We start from the raw sequence: 23,801 nt of genomic DNA on the forward strand, positions 1-23,801 counted from the left end.
AACACCAGGGCAGGGGCTCGAGCTGTTCTTGAGCTCTCAGCTCCCGAGCTCTCAACTGGGCAATTACACAGCACGAGGAGCTGGCAGCTCACACGCAGAACAGACTTAGCTGCTGACAAAACGCCACTCTTCACCCAAAAAACGCCGCTGTTCACCCCAAAAAACGCCACTCTTCACCCCAAAAAACGCCACTCTTCACCCCAAAAAACGCCACTCTTCACCCCAAAAAACGCCACTCTTCACCCCAAAAAACGCCACTCTTCACCCCAAAAAACGCCACTCTTCACCCCAAAAAACGCCACTCTTCACCCCAAAAAACGCCACTCTTCACCCAAAAAAGCGCCACTGTTCACCCAAAAACACGCCACTGCTGTTCACCAAAGTTCAGCAGTCAGAGCTGCAGTCATCCTCCAGGGCACAGCACAGCCCAGGGAGGGGCCGTGGGGAATGGGGTACAGGGATGGGATACAGGGATGATGGGATGGGATACAGGGATAATGGGATACTGGGATGGGATGCAGGGATAATGGGATGGGATACAGGGATAATGGGATACAGGGATGGGATCCATGGGACCAATGGAATGGAATCCATGGAGTGGGATACTGGGATAATGGGATTGGATGCAGGGATGGGATCAATGAGATCCATGGCATGGAATCCATGAGATCAATGGAATGGAATGGAATTCATGGGATCAATGAGATCCATAGGATGGAATGGGTTCCATGGCATTGATGGGATGGGATAGGATGGATCCATGGGTTGAGATCCTTGAGATCCATGGGAATGGGATGGGACACAGGGATGTCCCTTCCAACCCTAAACATGCTGGGATTCTGCTCCTCAGGGCAGGGAAGCACAGCACAGCCACGACAAACGATGTGAAACTTTCCCCTCTACCAAACAGAGCTGTAAAAATGACCAATTCCAATTCTCTGTGGAATAAACAGGGAAAACCCACACTGCAGCCCAGGATGGACTCACCTGTGATCAGTCTGCCCCTAAATCAGAGCTAGAGCAAAGCTATAGATAAACACACAGAAATATTTTCCCTGTTTTGCTAAAACTCACAGCTTCACCTCAAAATGCCTTTTGATACCGACTACACAGTTCCTCCTAATTATTTATTGTTTGTTATTTATTATCTGACTCACTCTGGGTTTGGGAGGCCACACTTCTGACCCCACATACTCACAGAATCCCAGAGTGGGTCAGAGCCCATCCATCCCACCCCTGCCATGGCAGGGACATTTCCCCTGTCCCAGCGACCCTGCCAGGACAATTCCCAGGGCTGGACACAGCAAGCCCTGGTGTTGCAGCCTCGGCCTGAAATCCATGAAACAGTTCCAGCAATGCCAGCACAGACACCAACACCTCACCTGGGAGCATTTAACAGGTTCTTCCTCATTTTGTGAAAAGTTGCATTTTGTTAAAACTACAAATTCAACTTGCAGAGTTTCCCTCCCCTCAACTTCAAACGCCCCCTTTGTGGATGTTTTCCCCTTATTTTGCTCTCCAGAGCATTAACATCCCCACAGGAGCAGTTCAGGACTTTGTAAGGGTTCCCAGTGTCCCTACAATTCCATTTGACCCATTTTGCCAAGGACCTCACTCTGGGAAACCTCTTCATGCTGACACCATTTCAGGCACATTTGCTCCTGGTCCGTGCTGCTCTGCACACCCAGCTTGGTGCTTTCAGACATTTGGTGTAAAACCATTGATAGAGAACATTTGGATATCCTTAAATGAGAGAAAGAAGCCCCTGCAATATTCCCTGTGGGTTCCCCTGGTGCAGGGCAGCACCCCTCCCATGGAAGCAGCATTAAATTATCCAGTGTTTTCTGGGAGAAGTGCCTCCAAGAAGGAATAGAGCTCTGGGTGGGAGCAACACGAGGAGATTCAGAGATTAGGAGGCCTAATGGAGTTTGGAGGGGCTGCATTCTGAATCTATCAAACCCTGACATTTGAGGGAGCTTTATATTTTCCTTTAAGAGTAGTGCAGACCCCAGTGAATTATATAATGGAATATGTCTCCCCAATGTAATCAAAGTTGACCTAACAGATTTGTCTTCCTGGTGATACAATCCACTGAAAATCTTTAAGGAAATCAGAACTGGATTCGAACAACAAAGAGGGGGGAAAAAAAAAATCACTTTTTAAATATAAAACAGGCCTAGAGAAAGCAGCTCCCACCAATTAGAAATAGTGCAATGGTGGAATGGTTGGGGTTGGAATGCACTGCTCAGGAGCCCCCAATAATCCTTGGGATGGGACACCCAAGGGCAGCCAGCAGCACTCTTGGAAAACAGCAGCACTGGCCTGAATTTCCAGGGGAGGCTGAAGAAATCCAGTTTAAAACACAAAAATTGTGTTGATCAGGATTGAGGAGAGGACTCCTTTCTCATCCAGAGGAACAAAAGCCAAGGATTTCGGGCTTGCCTCATAAATGCATTTCAAGAAACATTTTCCCACATCTATGCCTAAAGAAACTGCTCTGAATTGGCACAATGTTAAATTGATTTTAGTAAATCCCTCGATATAAAAACATGCAAATGATTCTCCTCTAAATCACACCCAAAGTCAAATTCACCTGTAGCAAAAGATCTCCATTTTAGGATTGCTGTTAACTGAGGAATGTAATGCTGATTTCTATAAAGTCAAGAGCAAAATTCTAAAAATCCAAATTTCTCTTGCCAAGCGTCTGAGCAGAGGACCCCGAGTCAGAAGGCAGAGCCACTGCTGCTCTCTGAACACACACAATAAAACCAGTCAGATTCCATTTGTTAAAACATGTGATTCAATTAATTTTGCCATCTTTACTGAATAATTCACTTGATGAATCAATTCTTCTGGTAAATAAGCACTTCTACATCCCATTGACCTCTGTGTGGGCAAAACTGATTTTCCTCTTGGCATTGATGATCTTTGGGGCCAGGAGGAGGTGGCTGGGTCAGGAGGGAAGCCCAGGGGAGCCACTGCAGAGCCCCTGGCACTGCTGCACCCACCCCTGCCCGGGGGGAAGGGGACAGGAGAAGGCTCGGGCCAAGCCCAGCAGGTGAAGATTTCCAGGGAATAACCCCTGGGAGCTCAGCAAGCCCCAGGAATAACCCCAGGAATAAACTCCACACCACTCCAGTGAGGGGGGATGGAGCATTTGGAGACTTTTCCCCTCCTTTGGTCACCTCCAGAGAGCCCCTTGGCCACGAAACAGGACATGGGAACTCCTAAGGACAATTTTTAATTTAGCTGGTTCCATGACTAGTGAAAAATGCTATAACATTTTTAAAAGCCAGGCTTTCCAGTAAGCACCTCCAATTTCCTTAAAACGTTTGCCATGGAACCTTTATCTCGGAGAAAAGCTAAACATAAGGACACAGAGACAGAGAGGAGATATTCCTGCATCTATTTGAAGAAATCTCATCCATAGAGAACCAAATTGCCATGGTAATTATCACTGCCTTGCTTGCAATGGTAGCAATAACCGTGCATGGGTTATACATATGGGCCATGTGTGTTAATTCTCCCTGCAAAGAAATGATCTTTTATGGAGCAGAAGTATTAAATGTGTGCTGGCACTGCTCCTGGGCCACTGCAGGGAGGCTTCACCCCACACCAAACCCCGAGGAGCCCCAATTCCACATTCCCAGCCAGCCTGGGGATCCCCTGGGAATGATCCCCTGGTTATGATCCCATGGGTGGGATCCCCTGGGAATGATCCCCTGGGTATGATCCCATGGGTGGGATCCCCTGGGAATGATCCCCTGGGTATGATCCCATGGGTGGGATCCCATGGGTGGGATCCCCTGGGAGTGCCCCAGCACAGCCCTGGCACACACACAGGCAGAACCTGCCCTGGGGCACTGCCAGGTCCCACCAGGCTTCCTCCCAAATCCCCCAAGCAAGCAGGGGCTGCCCCGTGGGCACCAGGAGTTGTTTCAGTGCCCAGGGCTGTGGAGTTGGGTCCAGCTGGGCCAGAGCACCACGGAAATCCAAGCCCCAGATTTGCATCCCAAAGCCGGGCATGCATTAATACTGAGCTCCTCCATCCCTGCAGAGAACCTGCTCTGAAAGGCCAAGGAGCTGGAGCACTCCTAATCCTGCTCCTATTAGCCACTGGGAATAAATCACCAGATCCTGCTCAGCAGTGGCCAGGGACCTTTTGGGAATAACAACTCTCTGCCCACCCACCTGGATTTCACACCCAGCAGGAAAAACACAAGAGCAGAGCTCCAGGATGGCCCTGGCAGTGCCCAGGCCAGGCTGGACAGGGCTTGGAGCACCCTGGGATAGTGGAAGGTGGCCCTGCCCATAAAAACCAGCAAAAAATAAATTAAAAAAATTCAAATAGCCTCATTTTTAAATTATTTCTGTCCTTTTCCGCTGAGATTGAGGAGCTGGCCAGGCCATACCTTTGTTGGCCCAAGCAGTGCAGGAATATTTCAACTCACTGCTCCCACCACTGAAATGTTCCACAGGAACCTCCCTCCTCCCCAAACCCCATCCCTGGCTGTGCAGGGAGCCTTTCCTGCCTCCTCAGCCCCAAAATTCAACTCCTCACAAGAGTTTGCTGTGATTTGCATTTAACTGGTTTGGACTCTGGGATGTTTCCAGCAATTGCCCTTTGGAAAGCTGGAACTGGAATCTCTCATTAGTCAGATTTTCTGTGCCTTCTGCAGGGAGCAGCAACTGCTGCTGTGAAATTGTTTATGAACAGTGAAAAAGAGACAGGGATTTCACATATGGCATCATAAAAAAAAAAAAAAAGGAGGATTTTTATCACGAGGACAGCAAATAAATGCAGGGTTGGGGAGCAGTGCTGCACCTGCAGCAGGAGTGTGCTGGGGGTTTTTTTGGCCAGCCCTGAGTGCTCTCCATGTGCAAGGAACAGAGGAATTGGAGACATCCTACGCTGTGCACCCATCCTGCCTTTTACTCCCAGTGCTTGGACATGTGTGACGACAACACAAACTTTTTTTTTAGAAGTTTTTTTTCCTCGGATTTTTGGCCTCAAGTTTACATTTTTTATAAAAAAGTTAAAAAAAAAAAAGAGCCCCTATTCCTATTAATAAACGCAATTAAACTGCAAGCTAGAAAGTTAATTCTGGCTCTAAGTGCTTCCTAATTTGGTTTTTTTTTTCCCCCTCCAGGATGAAGCTCTGTCCTTTTGGAGCAGGGGTCTTAAATCCCACAGGTTCCAGCAGAAATGTCCTTTATCCCCACAGCCCCTGAGAGCATCACACACATCCCTGGGTGCTGCCACTCCCCAGGGCCCAACAGGAAAATTATCACAGAACCGGGAAAAAAAATAATCACAGAACCGGGGGAAAAAAAAATAAAAATCACAGAATCGGGAAAATCATGGAATCTGGAAAAAAAAAAAACACGGAACCCGAAAAATCACAGAACCACAGGGTTGGAAGAGACCTCCAAGATCATCGAGTCCAACCCATCCCAACACCTCAGCGAACCCATGGCACATCCAGGTTTATTTTAAACACACCCAGGGATGGTGACTCCACCTCCCCAGGCAAAGCATTCCAATATTTTATTATTCTTCCCGTGAAAAACTTCTCCCTAATATCCAACCTGTGTCTCCCTTGGCAGTAACAGCTCGTTAACAGAGAGCCCTAATTGCGGTTCGGGTGTGATTTATGCGGGAGGGAAGCAGGCAAAGGGGAGGGACCCATTCCCGGTGCCCTCCTGGGACACAAATCCCTTTTCCCGGCCGTGCTCAGGAGCTGCCCGGGCCCCGCACTCCTCGGGGCACGTTTCAGAAATTGTTTTCAGAGCTCCTCGGAGCCCGGGGAGGCGGCTCAGATCCGATGTGCTGTGACAGGTAAAGGGCACCGAGAGCTCCCTGCGACGGGGGGGAATGTGGAGCACCCTTTGTGTGCCGGGCACAGCCCTCCCGAGCAGGGAAAACACCCTCGGTGGGGGGAAAACTGCTCTTTATGGGGTGGGTAAAGCTCCCCCGTTGTGGGGTCGGATAAAGCATCGCCTTTATGGGGTAAAGCTCCCCCCTTTGTGGGGTCCGGGTAAAACTCCCCTTCCCCTTTCTGGGCTTTCTTCCAAGTCAGGAATGGCAAACCAGGGAACAGGGGCAGGGCAGCACCACAGATTTCCTTTAGTAGGGGAAATAATGCACTTTAAAAACAAACCCCTCTGTATAAAAATCCGAGCACTTCACAGCAGCTACAGCAAAGCTTAAATTGTGTGGACACTTTAAAAAAAAAAAAAAAAAAAAAAAAAAAAAAAAACGTCTGTTTTTTCATTGATCCTGCCAGGAGGAAAAGTTTACATTTTCACAATCCACAAGCATCATTATGCACGAGACTTCAGAGTGCCTCAATGGCAGAGGGCTCCGTGTGCCACGGAAAGGTTTGGGTGGGACCATAAAGCTGCTCCTCTGCTCCCAAAACCTCCCCCAGAGCAGGGACATCCCCTCCTGGAACCCAGGCACCCACACCTCTGCTCGCCTCTGAAAGAAAAGGTTTCATCAGCTCGCTTTAAAAGTTGCATTTTGATCTCTCTAGCGGGCTTTGTATTTAATATAAAACTCCCAGACCACTCCACGAGGCTGCTCCCCAGCAGACAATGGCCCGGGGCTCAGCAGGGCTCCCGCAGTCACAAACGCTGTAAATAGGGCGTTACAGGCGTCTATTTCGAGATGCATGAGGTTGGAAAGTACAAAAAAACTCCTGCAGCAATGATTTCTCCTTCTCCCATTCCATCTAGAAATCTCAGAGCTCTCTGCTCGGCCTTTGCAAGGCTCCTGTTTGTGTTCCAATTTTTCCCACATATTTGATGACGACTGTTTTCGCCAGCAGAGCGGCCAGACTCCCTCACAGAGCACTTACACAAGGAATTAATTATAGGAGAAGCAGATGAGAGCAGCACTGAAAATAGCTCAGGGTCAGATTTATGCCGTGTACCAACTTTATGTAACCAAACTGGGTTCGGGGTGAGCTGTACCCCGAAAAGAACCTTCAAGGGGACCCAGCCCTTCCTCCAGTGTCCCCTGGCAGGGCAGGACAGGTTTTGCTCACAATTCTGCCACTGCAGAATTTGAAGGAGCAGAGGAAGTTTTTCAGCCCTGAAGAATTGCACTTTGTCCTGGGGGAAACCTTCTCCAGCTTTTAATTACAGCACACCGGGTCCACAAAACCTATCCCCCCCCTTTAATTGCAGCCTTTTAAATCCCTTCCTGCTCCCGTTTTCCCAAATATTTCCCAAGCTGTGGGATGGATGCTCTGCTGTCCCGGTGCTGTGCAGAGTTCTGACAGAGCAGCCCCACGCTGGGTTTTACATCAGTCCATGGACACAGCAGACGCAAAAACCTTTCATCCACCCCTCTCGAACTCCTCAAACAGCCACAGCTGGCAGGTCCAGCCCCAGCTCAGGTGTCCCTCCCACCTCCAGCCTCCTCCAAACCCCCCAGCACCCACGGAAAGGCAGGGAAGGGCTGATGGGCACAGCAGGAGTGGGGCAGGGCAGGGCCACCTGCACAGGAGCCCTGCTGGTCCCTCCCCACAGCCACGTCAAAGTTCAATTAAAAATCGGAAATTGGCCCTGCTGGAGTGAGACCAGAGGAGCCACGGAGCTGCTCCAGGGCTGGGAGAGCTGGGAATGTTCCCCTGGAGAAGGGAAGGATCCAGGGAGAGCTGGGAATGTTCCCCTGGAGAAGGGAAGGATCCAGGGAGAGCTGGGAATGTTCCCCTGGAGAAGGGAAGGATCCAGGGAGAGCTGGGAATGTTCCCCTGGAGAAGGGAAGGATCCAGGGAGAGCTTCCAGCACATTCCAGGGCCTGAAGGGGCTCCAGGAGAGCTGGAGAGGGACTGGGGACAAGGGATGGAGGGACAGGACACAGGGAATGGCTCCCAGTGCCAGAGGGCAGGGATGGATGGGATTTTGGGAATTGGGAATTCCCAGATTTGCTGTGGCTGCCGCTGGATCCCTGGCAGTGTCCAAGGCCAGTCATTAAGGATGGGCTCTGCATTTTTTGGGATTTTGTTGGGGTTTTTTATTTTTTTTTTTTTAGTCTCCTTTACCATTTTGAGTTCACTCCTGCCCAAATCCAGAGGCCTTTGGAGCTCAGCTCAACCCCAAAGCCAGAGCAGCTGGGATTCACAAACATTTGCTGCAGACACTTATGTTGATGAGGATTTTCTCCCTCTACAGTTTTATTTTCCCTAAAAAATTGATATAATTTGCACTGCTCTAACTCAGGAAAATTTAAGGGCTTTTTTAGAGATATTTGGCAGATTTTATTTCCCCCCCCCCCCCCCCCCAGCACTCTCTGGTGGGAATCTCCAATTTTCCCTTTGGAAATCAGGCACATCTATAGGCAAGGCAGGGAAATGGCACATGGTAACCTGGAACACAGGTGTGCTCTCCCAACACCCGGAATTAAGCCATTGTTATTGCACCATTCAGGACTCCAATGACTCCTAACCATCATTTAGCCAAGATCAAGTGTAAAATCTGTTTAATAATACCCGAAACATCCTCTCTCCTGGAGATTATATCCTGCGTTTGCAGGGCATTGACTCCATAATCTAACAGGTCTTTTCCATCTCTGACTTCTATTAGCCTATGAATTATAACAAAAGGACCATTAGACAAACCATAATTGTGGAAACAGCCTCTGACACGTGAGATAACTCAGGGAAAACTAAAATTAAAACACAGACAACTGAAGGGAAAGCATTCCCTTTATCCAAGTGTGAACTCACTCGATTAAAATCAGGAAACAAAACTCAGTCACAGAAAAGGGTTCGGGTTTTTTTCCTCCTCATGTCTTTAGAGAAAACACTTTGTTTGAGCAGCACAGCAGGTGCTGGTTTGTCCCTGCAGGAGGGCTGGGACTGGGGGTTTATTTGGGATATTTTCCTTTTCTGCCGCCTCTGCCCAACCCAACTCATCCTGCGCCCCGGAGCCACTTCTGCCAAGAAAAGTCACATCTTCCAAGGAGCTGCACCTGGGGAAGCAAAAAACAACAAAGCAGCCCGGGAGGCTGAGGGGAGGAGGAGGAGAGCATCCAGCCGAGGCTGCCCGGGCAGGGCTGGGGAGCTGCAGCAGCCCTGGCTGGCACACGCTCCTGCAAAGGTCAGCGGCTCTGCAAACACCTCCGAGGGAGAGCAGAGTCACACAGCCGGCACACGCACAGCAAGGCGGAGTGCAGAGCCCAGCCGGGCCAGCCCCCCCTGCCCCCTGCCCGGGCCAGGGCTCCCCCAGCCCCCCCTGCCTGCCCTGGCACTGCCCAGCCCGGGGACAGCAGGACGGGACAGCAGGACGGGACATTGCTGCCCGGCATCCTCATCATCCTCATCGTCACCACCACCAAGAGCCCGGCATCCTCATCATCCTCATCCTCACCACCACCCAGAGAGCCCGGCATCCTCATCATCCTCATCCTCACCACCACCCAGAGAGCCCGGCATCCTCATCACCCTCAGCACAGCCATGGCACCTGCCGGGCACAGCAGGGACCACAGTGGTGGTGGCCAGCGAGCGCTGAGCAGAGGCCCGGGGCTGTGAAGGGCTGCAGGAATTGCAGCCCCGAGCACCTGAGCCTGGAGCCCCGGGCAGCTGTGCTGCTCCCCAGGTAAGGCCAGGGGTACCTGTGAGGTCACCTGGGTGCCATCCCAGCAGGATGTCACTGATCCCCGAGCTCAGAGCAGGGGCTGGAGGAGCACCCCTGGCTCTGGAGTGAGCCATTCCCAACAAAATCCCGGCTCCCAGCACTCCCTAACCTTCCTCCAGCTTAATTAAGAAACACTTTTCACATGACCAACTGCTCCTTTTCCCCATTACTTCCAACACAACTGTTCATGCAAAGCACACTCATTAGAGACACTTCTGCAGCCTCATCTCCTCGCAGGGGCTGATCCCTTACTTTGCACTCCCTGCTGCTCTCCAGGAGCGGGGCTGGATCCAGCCCGTGGATCCATGGGCTGCAGAGCTCTCCCAGCTCTGCTCTGCTCCACCGAGCAGCTCCCAGCACATCTGCTCGCCCTGGCAGCCCTGCTGCCAGCCCTGCCTCGCCAGTTGTGCCAGAGCGGGGGGCAGAGAGGGCTGATGGTGATTTATGGACAGAGGGGTATCCAGCAGGGATCAGGAGGGCTCTCAGGATCACTTCTGTTCACAACTTGAGGGGGTTTGAAAAGGGGTCATTTCGAACAGCAGCGAGTGAAATGTCTGTGCCACAACGTGCCTGGAGCCACGTTAACACTTTCATTTAAATATCGGCGTTACAGGGGGCTCAGGAGCTGGCAGCAAGTGCTACCCATGAGCTGCAAGCGGCCACACCTGAATTGTTTTTCTCGTTAGAATCAGATCCTGAGGAACCTCCACGGGAAGAGCCTGTTGGCCAAACAGGATCCATGGAAAAGCCGAGGCCACTGGGGTTCAGCAGGGCAGTGTCACCCCTGCCAGCTGTGACATCCTCACTGCCAAAACCGCTGCACTTCAGAGCCCCTGGAGGGGGCAGACGGGCAGGGAACGATCCCGAACACCAGGAGTGACACCAGGAGTGAGCATTGCCCCTCTCCCAAACACCCAGAACTGCCCAGCCTCACCTCAGAGCACATCCCCACTCCTCATCTCACACAGCCAGGGAGGCTGCAAAGACTCTGGGATTTGGAAGAGCACCCCCAGCCTGACTCCTCTCAGCTCTTCTTTCCCACAGGATTTGGTGGGACACTGCCTCGGAATTTCCAGCTGCATTCCAGCCTGGAGCAGGGGGTGCCATGCACCAGAAGAAACAACTCCTGATTTATTTTTCCTTTTCCCACAGTATTAATCCCTATTAAATATTAAATTCCTATTAAACATTATTAATAAACTCGGGAAGGAGCTGGGGCCAGATGCACAAAGCCAGGATTCCTTCCTGGAAGCACAGACTCCAGCACAAAGACGAGGGAATGTTCCCGTGGCTTCCTCAGCCTCTGATCCCCACAGAAAAGAAACCTGCTCCAGTTTTCCACGGCTCAGGCATTCCTGGGATTGCAACACCAAGGGTTTCTCTTCAGCCCCTGGTTTACTGAACCTGCAGCTTTCTGCCCCAAGATGTGTCCAAAGGCAGAGAGCAGAGGGTTGGAATTCACTTGAGCACCACCTCACTAAGAGCAGGGACTTCTTCCTGGTAACTTGGTCATTAAATCATCTTTTGTTTGCAAATCTGTTAAAAATACAGCTCTAAATGTGTTTTATGGAACATGCATTTCTCACCGTGGCCCTGCTGCTCGCTTAGAGATGAGGAAAGCACTGAGAACACGTGAAATGTATTTGTTTGTGTCAGGAAATGCAATGGAATAAAAGTGCAACAATTATTTCAGCTCTATACATTTCATCCTCAGGAGTTAGCACAAGGAATCATTCTTACAGATGTTTTCAAGAGCAAAGACATCAGGATGTGACTTGAAATTAATTTGTAATAGGCCCAAGTGTGTTTTACTGTCCTTCTTTGTGCTCTGTTACACAGGAGATGATTCATGACATAAAATATGAATATATGAATTTGGGGTGCTCTTCTTCAGGACCCTCAATCACTAACATTTTATAAATATTTCTATAAAATACTGGGATGCTGTACTGACCAGCCCTCAGTTTCAGCAGTTTGGTGATGCCATGGGCTCCCATGCCTAAGGTTGTAAAATTCATGATCAGATACTGGAAGTCACATCACTCAAAAATCACGTCCATTCTCTTCAGACACATCCAGGGAAATACACAATTTAACAGGAAAAACCATCCAATGAGAGTCACTTAATGGCAGCTTTAGGAAATGCTGTGTTCTGAAAATACAAGAGTCCTGAACCTTCACTAAGTAACTGCAGAGACAAACCCAGAAACGCCCCGAGGGCAGGAGCAGCCAGTCCTGATTCCACGGACCCAGCAGATTGCTGCTCTTCCACTCCTGCCTTTGCCATTTCTAACAACAGCCGAGTCAAATTGTCACAGCCAAGGAGCCCAAACTCCTTAAATGGCTCTGAAAGACAATTACCCAGCCCTGGAACAGCAGCACAGCCCCACAGAAAGGATTTCCAGCACCGCGGCATCACAAAATCCCAGAGTGGTTTGGGTTGGAAGGGACCTCACCCCATCCCAGATGGCTCCGAGCCGTGCCCAGCCTGGCCTGGAGCCCCTCCAGGGCTGGGGCAGCCACAGCCTCTGTGCAGAGCGGCAGGGAGGGAGGGAGGGGAAACGGGAGCAGCTTTTGGGAGCTGCCAGGACGGTCAGGAGAGAGCGAGGCTCAGAGCAATCCTGCTGGAATGGTGTGGGAGGAGCAGGCACCAAACCCCTGCCCAGCCCTGACCAGAGGAGTGTCCCTGCTCAGGTGCAGCACAGGGAGCCACACTGGCCAGGCCAGACCCTTCCTGGGGTGCAGCCCCCCTGCCCTGGCTCCCCCAGAGCTGTCACTGCCCTGCTCTGCCCAGCCAGAGTGAGCACGGCCAGGTGGGCGCTCAGGTGAGCTCTGGGTGTGAGCAGTGAGCAGCACACCCAGGTGAGCTCTGGGTGTGAGCAGTGAGCAGCACACCCAGGTGAGCAGCACACCCATCCCCATGAGCCTCTGGCCGTGCTCCCCTGGCTGACCTGAGCCCATCCCTGGCTGCCAGGGACGTTTCCTCCTCAGAGCAGGAACATTTCCAGAGGGGCTGGCGGCCAACGCTGCTCCCTGAGCTCAGCTCCCCTGCCTTGGCCTTTCCAGCTCAGCTCCAGAGCTTGTCTCTTCCCTTTACTTCTCTGTGAGGCAGCTGCAGGGGCTGGGGCTCAGGCTGAGCCTGTCCCCCCCAAACCCACAGAGGGTCACCAACAGCACCCAGGGCCAGCACAGCACAGGCTGCTCTGGAGGATGGGAACACACAGAAAAGACATTTTGCTGTTGGTTTTATCCCTGTGTCACAGCTCTGTGTCATTGCCATTCTGGCTGGGGTGCTGCAGCTCACCGAGTCATTTGTATGGAACATTGAAATCAAGTAATAATTAAAAATTTTAGAATTTTCTTTGTAGCAAACCGAATGAGTCAAGAAAAATGAGCTAAGTCATGTCATTTAGTGTTTATTAACACATGCAGGTCTCTGTGCTTTCAGTAAGACACCCAAGAAGCTTTCAAAGCTGGCTTTGCCAGTGCTGTAGAACAGAGCCATTAATTCAGGCAGATCATCAGCCCAGCACACACAGCAGCAACCAGGGCCTGCCAAAAACCCCCCAATGCCCTCCACAGCTGGGCAGGGGCACCAGGCTCCAACCCCCACGGGGGTTACACAAAACCTGATCCAACATCAACAGAAACATTCATCTGAATTCAACTCTTCCACCACACAGAAGCAGCTCAGTTGTAAAGGAGGAAAAGCTGAAGTGACCAAAGCACCTGAGAAATCCCCATCTTAATGATGGTCCCCAAGTTACAAATGAGATTTGTTATCTTACAGAGAATTATAAAGATTGGAATAAATATTAGCAATCGCCTGACTAGATAAGGAGCCTGTTCGATGCAATGTGCTGTTCACACCGGTCCAAAAAGCAGATTTCTCCCGAGCCCCCCAGCCTGGAACCTTCCCCGAGGTGCAGCAAACAGCAGGAGGGAGCTGGAGCCAGCCCAAACCTCCTCCCGTTCCACCAAACCAAAATCCCTGCTGCACCTGCAGGAAGCTCCAGCCGTGCAGGCATCCCTCGGATCCTCAGGGATCTGCAGGATGGACAGGCTGCTTTGGAAGGAGAGCACAAATCACCTGGTTTGTCTAAAGGAGCTCTCCTGGCCATCCCTGCACTCCGTTAAACGCAATAACCCCATGAAAACCCAGTAATGCCGCTATTCTGATAGACACGTGCTATGAAATAAGATAAATTTAACAAACAAACCCACGAAGCTCGAGTTTCCTACATCGTGCCTCCAGCCCACAATGCTGGAGAAGGAAACTCTTCACTGCTAAACCAGGGGAGCAGAGAGAGGAGGAAATCAGGAAAAACAGAGAAAGCACACCATATAGGAAATGTCAAATATGTCAAAACATTCATGAATACCAACATCTCCCTCTGCACCATCCCCAGCTGCAGAGGTTACTCAGGGCTAACGCTTCAGCAAGTGCAGATTATGCAGCGCGGGGTTTACTTATACATAAAAAATCAGCTACAGGTGCATCCAAGGTGCTTTTTGCATGCAGCCAGTCCGGGGATTTCTCCCACTCAAGAGAAACCAGGAGGGTAAAAATCACATAAAACATGAATTTGCCAGCTCTGACCACCCGAGCCGTGAATTCCTGCTGGCTGCTCGCGGTGACACACGCCATGAGGATAATTAGGACAAGCACCCAAAGCAACCGGTGCCGATTGCGTTCCCAAAGCTGCAAAGGTTCGCAATCCCACACGGGGCTCCTGCCCGAGGCAATTCATCTGCAGGAAAAACACAAAAGCGCGGCACCTCCTGGTCCCCGAGGCACCGGCGTTTGGTGGCACTCGGGGCTCAACACAGCCAGGACAGCATCACACCGCCCAGACCTTTCCAAAAACACAGCTGGAATTCAATGTCACCACGGGCAGGGGAAGCAGCAAACACCCGGCCTGAATCCACCCTCGGGCTGGAAATCTTGGCCTGTTTGGGGAAATTGTGCCTTGGTGTAACCTCCCCATCCACCCACGCCGGAGGAGGAGGAAGGCGCCCAGCTCTGAGAGGAGCAGAGACCCTGCCCTGCTTCCCTGGGAACACCAGGGTGACTTCCAGACAAAGCACACACACTCCATGCCCACACCTCGGTGCAGCACAGGAGTAACTCCACGGAAAACAGCGCAATTGCATGAGCAAAACAAAAAGTTGGGTTCAAATCAGCCCAGCGGGTTGGTAAGGAACTACAAAACCTGAAATTGCCAGGGAACAAACCAGGATGGGTCTGGCTGCTCCTCACATGAGCCCAGCAGAACGAGCAGTAACAAATTCCAGCAGCAGCACACAGCTAAAATAATTAAGATAGCTATTGATCTGGAATATTGCAAGCCTGGAGAAGTGAAATCTTTTAATAAATCCTCCCATTGATACCACCAGTTAAAAATTATTCCTTCAGCTCCACATTCTGCCTTGAGCTCCCACTCTGAACATTTTTCTCAATGTCTCTATAGAGAGCTCAGCATTTCCTCCCCGCTCCCTCGCTCTCCTGCCTTGCTGGAGCGCGCAGAACGCGGCCAGCAGGAGCCCGGGGAGCGCAGAGGCTCCGGCAGCGCTGCCCTCAGAGCCAGCCCCGAGCCCTGGCAGCGATCCCCGGCCGTGCCCACCTGGGTGCCCGTGTCTGTGTCCGGCCGGGCAGCTCCTCCAGCCTCGGCTCCAGCCTTGGCTCCGGGCTCGGCTCCTGCGCGCACCCGCCCAGCGAGCCCCAACCGGGGCAAGAGCGCGCCCGGGGCCGCGGAGTTGGGGGGGAACTGCGGGAACAGGAGGTGAGGGGAGAGGGAAAAACCGAGGCAGGTGTGGAATGGCCGCCTGGGAAGGATAAATTGTGCTTTCCCCAGGTGCAGAGGGTTAAACCTGTTAGAAAAGTTACTGCGAAAGACGCTGATGGAAGTGGTGGAAGCAGCTGTTCCTGCGAGGAACTGGGAGCAGCTGGGGATAGTTAGAGGGGATCGAGTTGTTAAATTCTTTCTATAAACAACTTTTTGTCTTTCTTTTGCATTTTAAACCCCTTCTATAGCACAGACATTTACATTTCCATATTTGCTGGTGCATATTTAGGGAATGTCTGTGTCCCTGTACATTTAGGAGGTATCTGTATTCCATGTGCACTGTTAAGGGTAAAGCCACAACTGCTCCAGCCCCGTGCCCGTGGCAATCCCAAGCTCCAGAGCCCGCTCAGGATGAATTAGGCAGCACCGCCTCTGCCCCAGCCCCGTTCTTTGCCCCCCACGGCACCCGCCTGACACCGCACCGACTTTTATTCCCTCTTGCAACTCTTTATTTCAGGAATTTTTCGCCTGACCGAGCCTCAAAGCTCCTTCCCCGGCAAACCGGCTGCTCGGGGCTCGCAGAGCCGCGGATCGCAGAGCCCCGGGACCCCGGGCTGGGGATGGGGTAATGGGAAGAGGATGCGGTACCGGGACAGGGATGCGGTACCGGGGAGAGGCTGCCCCTCACCCGTGTCCGCGGAGTTTTGGGCACCGCGGGACGTGTAGCACAGAGGAGCAAAACCGATCCCGGCCGTGACCTCCCGCACTCTCCCACGGTCGAATCAGCGGAGCTCGGGTTCCTCCTCCCTCTCCACGCGCGGATCCCGGGGAGCGCATCCCGGTCCCGGGAGCCGCGGGGCTCCGAGCGCGGCGGTGCCGGTCCCGATTCCCCGAGCGTGGTCCCGATACCCCGAACCCAGTCTCGGTGCCAGTCCCGGTCCCTCGAGCCCGGTGCCGGTGCCCGGAGGCTCCCGGAGGAGCTCCTGACCTGACGCCTGGCAGGACACCCGGGTTTGGTGACAGCGCTCCCCGCTGTGCTCCGCGCTGCCCCCCGAGCCCTCCGCCGCCGCGGGGGCAGCTTTGGGAATTCAATTCCTCCATCCAAGATGTTTTTCTGAGGAATTAACCCCCCCCCGAGCAAGGGATGCGCTTGAGCAAACGCCGGCGCGGGGGAAGGGAGGGAGAGAGGGATGGATGGAGCGGGACGCGGGGTCCTGCTGCGGGCTCTGGATGCGGCGGGGACCGAGCGTGGTAAAAGCCGGGAAGGGACCAACCTCGGAGCCGCGGCTTTTCCTCCTCTTCCTCCCGCGGAGCCGGCGGCACCGAACGGGAGCGGCCCCGGGATCGGCGCTCCGGGATCGCCGCACGGGCAGAGGCTTTTGTCCCCTGGGTGCGGCGGGGGCTGGCGGAGGAGCTTCGCACTTCGGCAGAAAGGAGACGAAATTCGATTCGTTTACATGTTTTATTGTTGTAAACATTAAAATTGTCTTTCTCAAAGAAAGAGTTCTCGGGAGAAAAAATAATAATAATAATTATAATAATTATAATAATAATAATCCGCGTTTCTAACTGTCGTACACCATATTAAAAAAAGGCAGCGACATTCCCGTGTGCCAAACCGGGGTATACAAAGAAAAATACTACAGAATATGGCAATATTAAAAATATTACTCGAACATAAAATAATATATTAACCGACAATTTTTAGACGTAAAAAAAAAAAGCAAACGGAACAAAACAAACCAAAAATTCAAAGTGCTCAGTAATTTCCAGGGAGTTATGTATAGTATAAGCACTCTGGAAACAGTCAAAAGCTGCTGCATGCAAGATCTGTTTAGCTTTAGACAACAAAATAATCAAGATATAAACTTCTTCTTTAATCAACATCAACAGTACATACAACACTTACAAACAAGGGGTGTCGGGCGGTGTTTACAAACACTATGTGTCCCTTTGGGGGGGAATTCCGGGGGGTAACACTTGTGCCCACCTATTTTACAATTGAGAAAATGTTCGAAGCTTAGATAACTACCAGTCTTTATAAAAGCTACCAGACTACATAGTGTCTGAAATACTATTTATAGAATATAGACATTACTGAAATAGCAAGTGCCTATAACATTGTCACCCTGGAATCGTCATGCTTCCCTGGTATGGACAGATTGGGTTTTCTTTTTTTTTTTTTTAATTCTCTCTTTTTTTTAATTATTCTTTTTTTTTTTTCCAAACACATTTAGCTTTTCTTTTTGATTTTTTTTTTTTAGAATTGTTTTCCACGTTTCATCATAAATAGGCACAGAAGAATTTTTTTATTTTATTTTTTTTTTAAAAGCCAAACCACATCTGATAAATTTACAAGCCTTCGCCTTCATTAATGCCACGCCACCCACGCAACGTTTGGGGTTTGGGTATATTACAGCTTTCTTTTACAGCAGAAAACTTTAGTCTTTAGGAGGGTGAGACTTGTGGGTCACCTCAAGGCTCGGGTTTGTCACCGCGGGGGTCTGAGCTGCCAGCCTGGCTTGTCTTTCGCACCAGAAGTCCTTAATAATAAACTCATTTAGAAGCCGATAATAAAAAGTTGATACCATGGTATTTGTGTAGTGGTCCATGAGCTGCATCCGTGATGCCCCAGAGCCAAAATGCCCATCGCGTTCTGCCTGCAGGAGTTTGCAACGCTGGCTGGGTGGGAGCTGGCACCCAGGGGTGCTGCTCGGGGCCCAGCTCCCCTTCAGGCAGGTGGAGCTTCTCCTCGGGTCAGTGGAAGCGCACGGGAAGAGTCTTAAAAAGGTAAAGTGTCCAGAAAAAGTTTGTCAATTATTGCTGGCGGTGGCACCAAGTCTTCCAGTTTCAGGTAGAAAATGCGCTGCAGCCCCTGTGTGCAAAGCGTGCGGAGTTCGGGGAGCTTCCCCAAGAGTTTGGACAAATAGTTGGGGCGATTCAGCCCCCCGTTATTGAAAGTCACATGGTCTTTGAGACAATTTACAATCTTGTTCTGAAGCTCTTCCACCCTCTTGGGTTCCTTAAGCCCGTGCCTCTCTGCAAAGAGAAGGGTGCGGGAGGTTACGGCTCTGCCACGGAGACAGGCGGGCGGGGGAGCAGGAGCGGGGACACACTGACCTGTCACCATGGCCAGGGCAGCGATGCAAGAGAAGGCAGAGATGTCAATGTTCATGTTTTGCAAGTTGGAGGAAAATTCCACGATGGAATCGATCCACTCCCCAAAGCCACGGATGCACTGCAACCGGTGCAGGACCACCCCGTTGCAGAAGATCAGCTTCCCCTCCACGGGGTTGGACCTGGAAGGAAGGGGACAACCCCAGAATGAACTGATGGATGGATGAGAGAGGGAGGAAAATTAGATAGAAAGAGAAAACAGAGGAAAAGAGAGAGAAAGACCAAAGAGAAAAGAGAGAATGAGTGAAAGGAAGAAAGCGAGAAAGACAAGGAGGGAGAGAAAGATAAATAGAGAAGAGGGAATGAAAGAGAAAAAAAGAACAAGAGAACAGGAAAGAAATAAAAAAAATAATAAGAAAGGAGATGATGGGGGAGAAAATCTAAACAACTAATTACTTGAGGAGCAATAAATGAAGGATTTAAGAGGCAGCTAATTACCGAGGAGTTAATAAAATGCAGAGCAGTGGACCTTGAAGGGGTCTGATTCGCTGCCCCGACCCCGCTCACCTGTACGCCAGCCGCAGCACGAACAGCTCCAGGAAGGCGGACTCGAAGAGCAGGTCCTGGTCGGTTTTGGGGAGGTCAGTGAAGCCGGGGATTTTTTCCGCCCACCCTCGGATGATCTCCATGGAGCCGGTCAGGAGATCGTAGAACTGCTGGATGTGCTGGGTGTCGTCACCGCTCAGCTGGTAGTCGGGGTTAGCCTGGAACTGGAAATTCATTTTAAAAAGCACTTAATGAGGTTCTCTAAAGTCTATAACCCGTGAAATTGCTCACCCCGTCCCTGGCCGGGGAGCGGGCTGGGATAACAATTAAAGCTCTCTCTGACCGGTGAGGAAATTAGATGTTCCGGGGCAATTAATTCGATTAGGAACGGCGCTGTCCGTGCGCGGGGGGCCCGATCCCGGGGCGGCGCCGGCGGGGCCGAGCCGAGCCGAGCCCCCCGGTACCGGGCAGGGCTGGGCAGGGCCGGGCCGAGCCCCCGGTGCCGGGCAGGGCTGGGCAGGGCTGGGCCGAGCCCCCGGCCCCGGCCTCGCCTCTCCCCCCGCAGCGGCCGCGGGGACCCTCCGCGAGCTCGGTGCCGCTTACCCGGGAATAGTCCAGGCTGGTCATAGCCGGGTTGGAGTCGACATGGGCTCTCACCAGCGCACTGATCAGACTCACCGGGGGAGAGGGGGGAGAGGGCTCCTGGGGGCTCTTCGGTTTGGACGGCAAGCGGCCCCGCCGGCCTTTTAGGCTGTCTGTGCGCACCACTGCAAGAGAGAGCCGTCAGCCCGGCGCCGCGGGACACGCGGACGGGCAGACACACAGACAGACACACAGACAGACACAGAGACACGCGGACGGGCAGACAGACAGACACGCGGACGGACAGACAGACACGCGACGGACACACACACACACAGCACTCACCCTCCTTGACCATGCCGACGGCCAGGCACTTCTGGAAGCGGCAGTACTGGCAGCGGTTGCGGCGGCGTTTGTCCACGGGGCAGTTCTTGTTGGCCAGGCACACGTACTTGGCGTTCTTCTGCACCGTGCGCTGCGGGCCGGCCGCGGAGTCAGCACCGCACCCGCACCGCCGCTCCCCGCGCCCGCCCGCATCTCCTTCTACCTCCTTTCCCCTGGATTTTCCTTTGCCTTTCCCCCCCTTTATCTTCTTCACCGTTTTTCCGCCTTGTTTTCTTCCCTTTCCCCTTCGTTTTCTGTTCCCGCTTTCATTTTTCCCCCTCTATTTTCTTCTCCCTTTTTTATCTTTACTTCTCTATTTTACCTTTATATCCCTTCCCCTTTTTTCCCTTTAATCTCTTCTCCCTTTTAAATTTTCTTTTCTATTACTTCCTTTTTCTTCTTCTACCTTTAAAGATTTATTTTCTTTTCCTGTATTGCTTTTACCCTTTTCCCTCTTTATTTCCTTTTTCCCTTAATTTAGTTCCCCTTTTATTTCCTTTTCCTTCCCCCCCTTTCCTTTTTTTTTTTTTTTTTTCCCAGGGCATTTAACAGGAGAAAATTGACAGCGTTAACATCCAAGCTAACCTCGCAGCTCCTAGCCGTGTTTTATATGCCAAGAGGAGGGAAAGAGACGCTCGGTAAATACAAATCCGTGGGCATTCATATTATTTACATTCCTTGGAGACCTTCTCTATTTAAAATGATAAGATTATTCAATCAGGATGGTGAAATAAAGAGATCACTTAATTTTACCACAGGGAATTCTGTTCCACACGGTTAGCTCAGACGCGGTTCTCTGTCCTAACCGATTTCCATCTGCGGGCTCGGCGCCCCGCAGGGTCCCCCCCGCTGCCCTCCTGCCCCCTCTGCCCGCTGCCCCCCCGGGCCCCGCTCACCTTGAAGAAGCCCTTGCAGCCCTCGCAGGTGCGCACGCCGTAGTGCTGGCAGGCCGCGTTGTCCCCGCACACGGCGCACAGCCCCTCGTTGGACGGGGAGCCGCGGGACGGCGGCGATGGCACCTGGCTGTCCAGCAGCTGCGGAGCGTGGCCCAGCTGCAGCCCGGGGAAGGCCATGGACGGCTGCTTGCGGATGGGGTTGGGCACGGCGAAGGGCTGCCCGTCCACGCCGTGGTGCGGCCCGGCGGGCTCGGGGTTCATGGGGACGTGCAGGGGGCCGTCGAAGCGCATCTGGCAGCTGGACACGGGCGTGCCGGGGGGAGACTGCTTGAAGGAGAACAGGGACAGGCGGGACACGGGCGTTTTGCGCTGCTCGATCATGTGCGTGGTGGCCACGTAGTTGGGGTGGAAGTTGTGCAGGGAGCCGGGGTCGTCCCACACGGGGCCGTGCTGCACCTGGAAGCCGGGCGTGGAGGGGGTCGGGGGCGACGAGGGCTTGTAGTAGACGGAGCCCGAGTGGGACATCATCTCCTCGGACTGGGGGGGCAGGTGGCCGTGCTGCTGGTAGCCGTGCATCTGAATGTCTTCCACCTTAATGGAGGACTGCTGTCCGGACAGGGGCATTTGGTACAAGCAGGGGGGCTTCACGTCGTAGCTCGTGTTGTAGTTGTCCATAAAGGTACTGAAGCTGGGGAGAGAAGTGGTGGCGGTGATTTCGGTGTTGGTGAGGTCCATGCTAAACTTGACGAACTCCGGAGTTAGGAAATCGGAGCTGTATTCTCCCGAGGAGTGGTAGCTGTAGCTCTGGGAGGCCGGGCTGGCTCCTTGAGGCGAGGACCCATACTGAGCCTGAACGCAGGGCATGGCTGCAAACGAAACAGCGTCAGGTAGACTCGGCCCGCGCCCCCCGCACCGCCCCGCGCCGGGCACCGGCGGCTGCGGGGCCGAGCGCCGGGACCCCCCTGCCCCGCCGGGGCTGCCGAGCCGCGGGGACGGAGCGCACCAACCTTCAGCCGAGGGAGCGGCGTTTTCGGGGCAGCCGAGGGCGGACAGCGTCGGAGCGCGGCGGCGAGCGAGGGGTCCGCGGGTTCAGAGCGCGGCGGCGGCTCCAGCTCCAGCCTGCCCGGCGCGACGGCTGCGGGAGACACGCGGAGCCGCCGGTGAGCGGACGGACAGGCGGACACACGGACCCGCCGATCGGGGAGCGGACGGACACACGGACCCGCCGATCGGGGAGCGGACGGACACACGGACACGCGGAGCCGGACCCGCCGGTGAGCGGACAGACAGACCGACCCGCCGACACACGGACCCGGACACAAGAACACACGGACCTGCCGATCGGGGAGCGAACGGACGGACACACTGACAGACGGACCCGGACACAGCGACACACGGACCCTTCGGGGAGCGGACGGACACAGCGACACGCGGACTCGCTGATCGGGGAGCGGACGGACACACGGACACAGCGACACGCGGACCCGCCGATCGGGCAGCAGGGGCGGAGGGCTGACACACAACCCCACTGATGCGGGGACAGACACACGGACCCGCGGCGGGGAACAGACACACGGACCCGCCGGTCAGGCAGCCCAGGCGGGGACCTGACACACGGACGCGGCGGTGCGGGGACAGACACACGGAGCCAGCGGTGCGGGGACACACAGACGGACGGACGCGCTGGTGGAGGGACAGACACACGGAGCCGGCGGCGCGGTGCCCGGTTCTGGGGGAGCCCCGCCTGCGGACCGCACGGGCTGCGGGAGCGGTGCCGGGGCAGGGCCACCCGCGCCCGTCGAGGAGCAGGTTTGGGTTCGGTTCGGGTTATTTCCTCGGTAACGGGCGGGCTGTCACCGGCACCGCCTGCCACGTTCCCTTCTCCGTGCCCTTCGGGAAGCGGCGGCGCGTCCCCCGGGAGAGCGGGAGAGGCGCGGGGCTCCCGGCGCGGCGGTGCCGGTACCGGTGCCGGTACCGGAGCGCGGCGCGGGTGACAGCCAGCCCGGACGGACCCGGCTCAGCGGGCGACACTGACCCTCAGACAGCGCGACCCGTCCCGTCCGGGGATCCCGAGCGGGACCCGCCAGCAGGTGAGGTGGGACGGGACGGGACGGGACGGGGGGCGCACCCCGCGCCTCGCGCGCGGGACCCCGCGTCGGGAGGGGGCCGCGGGAGGCGGGACCGGCCGGGCACTCACCGGGGAGCGGAGCGCGGGGCGCGCATCCAGGAGCGGGCGGAGCGGCGGCGGCGGCGGCGGCGCGGGCGGCCGGACTGTGCCCGCCCGCAATGTGCCTTTGTTTATGTGGCCGCGGCCGCCGCCGACCAACGTGCGCCGCGAGCCCCCGCGCGTCACCGCGCGTCAGCGCCGCCGGCCAATCAGCGCCGCCGCGGGCCCGCCCCGGACACGCCCCCTCCCCGCGCGCCCTTTCGGTAAGTTTCCGAGCGCTGACGTCACGCGAGGGGGGTGGGGGGCGGGGTCTCATTTGCATAGAGGGCGGTGCCGCCCCCGCCCCCCCGCGCGCGTCACCGTGACGTGAAACCCGGAATAGCGCGCGCGGCCGCGACCCCGGCGGGGACTGAGCCGGGACTGGGACTGAGCTGGGATTAACTAGAGACAGAACTGGGACTGGGACAGAGCCGGGACTGGGACAGGGCTGGGATTAACTAGAGACAGAGCCGGGACTGGGACAGAGCCGGGACTGGGACAGAGCCGGGACTGGGACAGAGCCGGGACTAGGGCAGAGCTGGGTTTAGAACAGAGCCGGGCCTGACAGGGCCGGGTCTGGGACAGAGCTGGGTCTGGGGTTAGAGCCGGGTCTAGGATGGAGCTGGGCCCCGCTTCCA

The 23,801-nt window shown here is 54.1% G+C and overlaps 1 protein-coding gene across 7 annotated transcripts; it reads right to left on the reverse strand.

The window, feature by feature from the left end:
• Positions 1 to 16,880: 16,880 nt before the first annotated feature.
• NR4A2 (nuclear receptor subfamily 4 group A member 2) lies at positions 16,881 to 23,221 on the reverse strand. Of its 7 annotated transcripts, none has more exons than XM_088168457.1 (7): positions 21,965 to 22,085; positions 21,414 to 21,823; positions 20,958 to 21,281; positions 20,023 to 20,152; positions 19,699 to 19,862; positions 19,117 to 19,319; positions 16,881 to 18,731 (listed from the first exon to the last, which is right to left on the reverse strand). In XM_088168457.1, the coding sequence occupies exons 2-7, from the start codon at positions 21,819 to 21,821 to the stop codon at positions 18,215 to 18,217; spliced, it is 1,746 nt and encodes a 581-aa protein (XP_088024583.1). In that variant the 5' UTR covers positions 21,822 to 21,823; positions 21,965 to 22,085; the 3' UTR covers positions 16,881 to 18,214. The 7 variants fall into 7 exon arrangements, with proteins under 7 accessions (XP_088024583.1, XP_088024584.1, XP_088024582.1 ...); XM_088168458.1 differs by having other exon boundaries at positions 16,881 to 18,471; positions 18,553 to 18,731; positions 19,774 to 19,862; positions 20,958 to 21,823; XM_088168456.1 differs by having other exon boundaries at positions 16,881 to 18,471; positions 18,553 to 18,761; positions 19,774 to 19,862; positions 20,958 to 21,823.
• Between the last annotated feature and the right edge of the window lie 580 nt (positions 23,222 to 23,801).

Source organism: Sturnus vulgaris, chromosome 7 (genome assembly GCF_052056855.1).
Source record: "Sturnus vulgaris isolate bStuVul1 chromosome 7, bStuVul1.hap1, whole genome shotgun sequence".
NCBI classification, from domain to species: Eukaryota; Metazoa; Chordata; class Aves; order Passeriformes; family Sturnidae; genus Sturnus; species Sturnus vulgaris.

Bases quoted from the DNA above. Each gene is read 5' to 3' on its own strand.
- NR4A2 (XM_088168454.1), bottom strand. From the start codon at position 21,821: ATGCCCTGCGTTCAGGCTCAGTATGGGTCCTCGCCTCAAGGAGCCAGC. The intron at 20,153-20,957 runs GTGAGCGGGGCC...GCCGGCCCGCAG, and splicing joins GCTGCAAGGGCTTCTTCAAG to CGCACGGTGCAGAAGAACGC. The intron at 19,320-19,698 runs GTAAGCGGCACC...ATGAATTTCCAG, and splicing joins CCAGCCTGGACTATTCCCGG to TTCCAGGCTAACCCCGACTA.